Source organism: Colobus angolensis, unplaced genomic scaffold, assembly GCF_000951035.1.
Source record: "Colobus angolensis palliatus isolate OR3802 unplaced genomic scaffold, Cang.pa_1.0 Scaffold168, whole genome shotgun sequence".
Lineage (NCBI taxonomy): Eukaryota > Metazoa > Chordata > Mammalia > Primates > Cercopithecidae > Colobus > Colobus angolensis.
Window position 1 is genome coordinate 5,537,621 of NW_012114799.1, and position 870 is coordinate 5,538,490.

Here is an 870-nt window from a genome sequence, read left to right on the forward strand (position 1 = left end):
TTCTTAATAGGGATTACCTGTAATCCAAATGTGTGTTCATGAGACATTAATGTAAGTTTGCCAAAGGATAGTGAAAACCTAATGATGAACTGCAGCAGTACTTAAAGGAGATACACAGTTGTCCATTTCTACTCAATTTATTTGTGTTTTTAGGAACTACATTTTGCTATTTTGTGGTCATCTTTGAGGTATAGAAGCTTTTAAAAACTGGATATGATAGCTTTTCAGCTGCTTTGGGGCTGGAAGCACAATTTTGTACCTTTTTGTGAGTTAACATGTAATGAACTTTTAAAATTAAGGCAATTTTAATTAAAGCAGTCATTTTGGATTCATCTGAGTAATGTAATATCTTAGTTTTAAAGGCACCCTTGTAAGTTTTTAAAACTTATGTTACAGACTGTTGGCAACACTTACGGTAATTTTTCGTTAGCAACCATGTTTCCCAGGAGGGAATTTACCAAAGAAGATTATAAAAAGAAGTTACTGGATTTGGAACTTGCCCCAAGCGCTTCGGTGGTACTATTGCCAGTATGTATAATACAGATGCATTTTTTTCTCTTCTTATCATTATCTGCTTATCATACTCTTCATTTCTTACAGTTAGGGGAAAGGAAGTGCAGAGGTATACTGTGGGTAATTAAAATTCAAGTTATCCAATAATTAGATGAATTTATGATTCCATTATCCTATGCTTTATTTGTATTGCTGATATTACTTGTGAGACATGAAATAGTTTAATTTTCAACTTTTTTCTTCACATATTTTTGTGTACAAAAAAATGACCAATAGAAGACAATAAGAAATGCAGATTATCGGCCGGGCGCGGTGGCTCAAGCCTGTAATCCCAGCACTTTGGGAGGCCGAGACGGG

General features: G+C 34.5%; 1 protein-coding gene across 1 annotated transcript in view; it reads left to right on the top strand.

The window, feature by feature from the left end:
- The window catches only part of UBXN4 (UBX domain protein 4), a 54,824-nt gene that overhangs the window by 48,406 nt on the left and 5,548 nt on the right, over positions 1-870 (top strand). Inside the window, exon 11 of the mRNA XM_011937731.1 lies at positions 397-528. Coding sequence (XP_011793121.1) covers positions 397-528 — 132 coding nt within the window. The remainder of the gene's footprint in view (positions 1-396; positions 529-870) is intronic.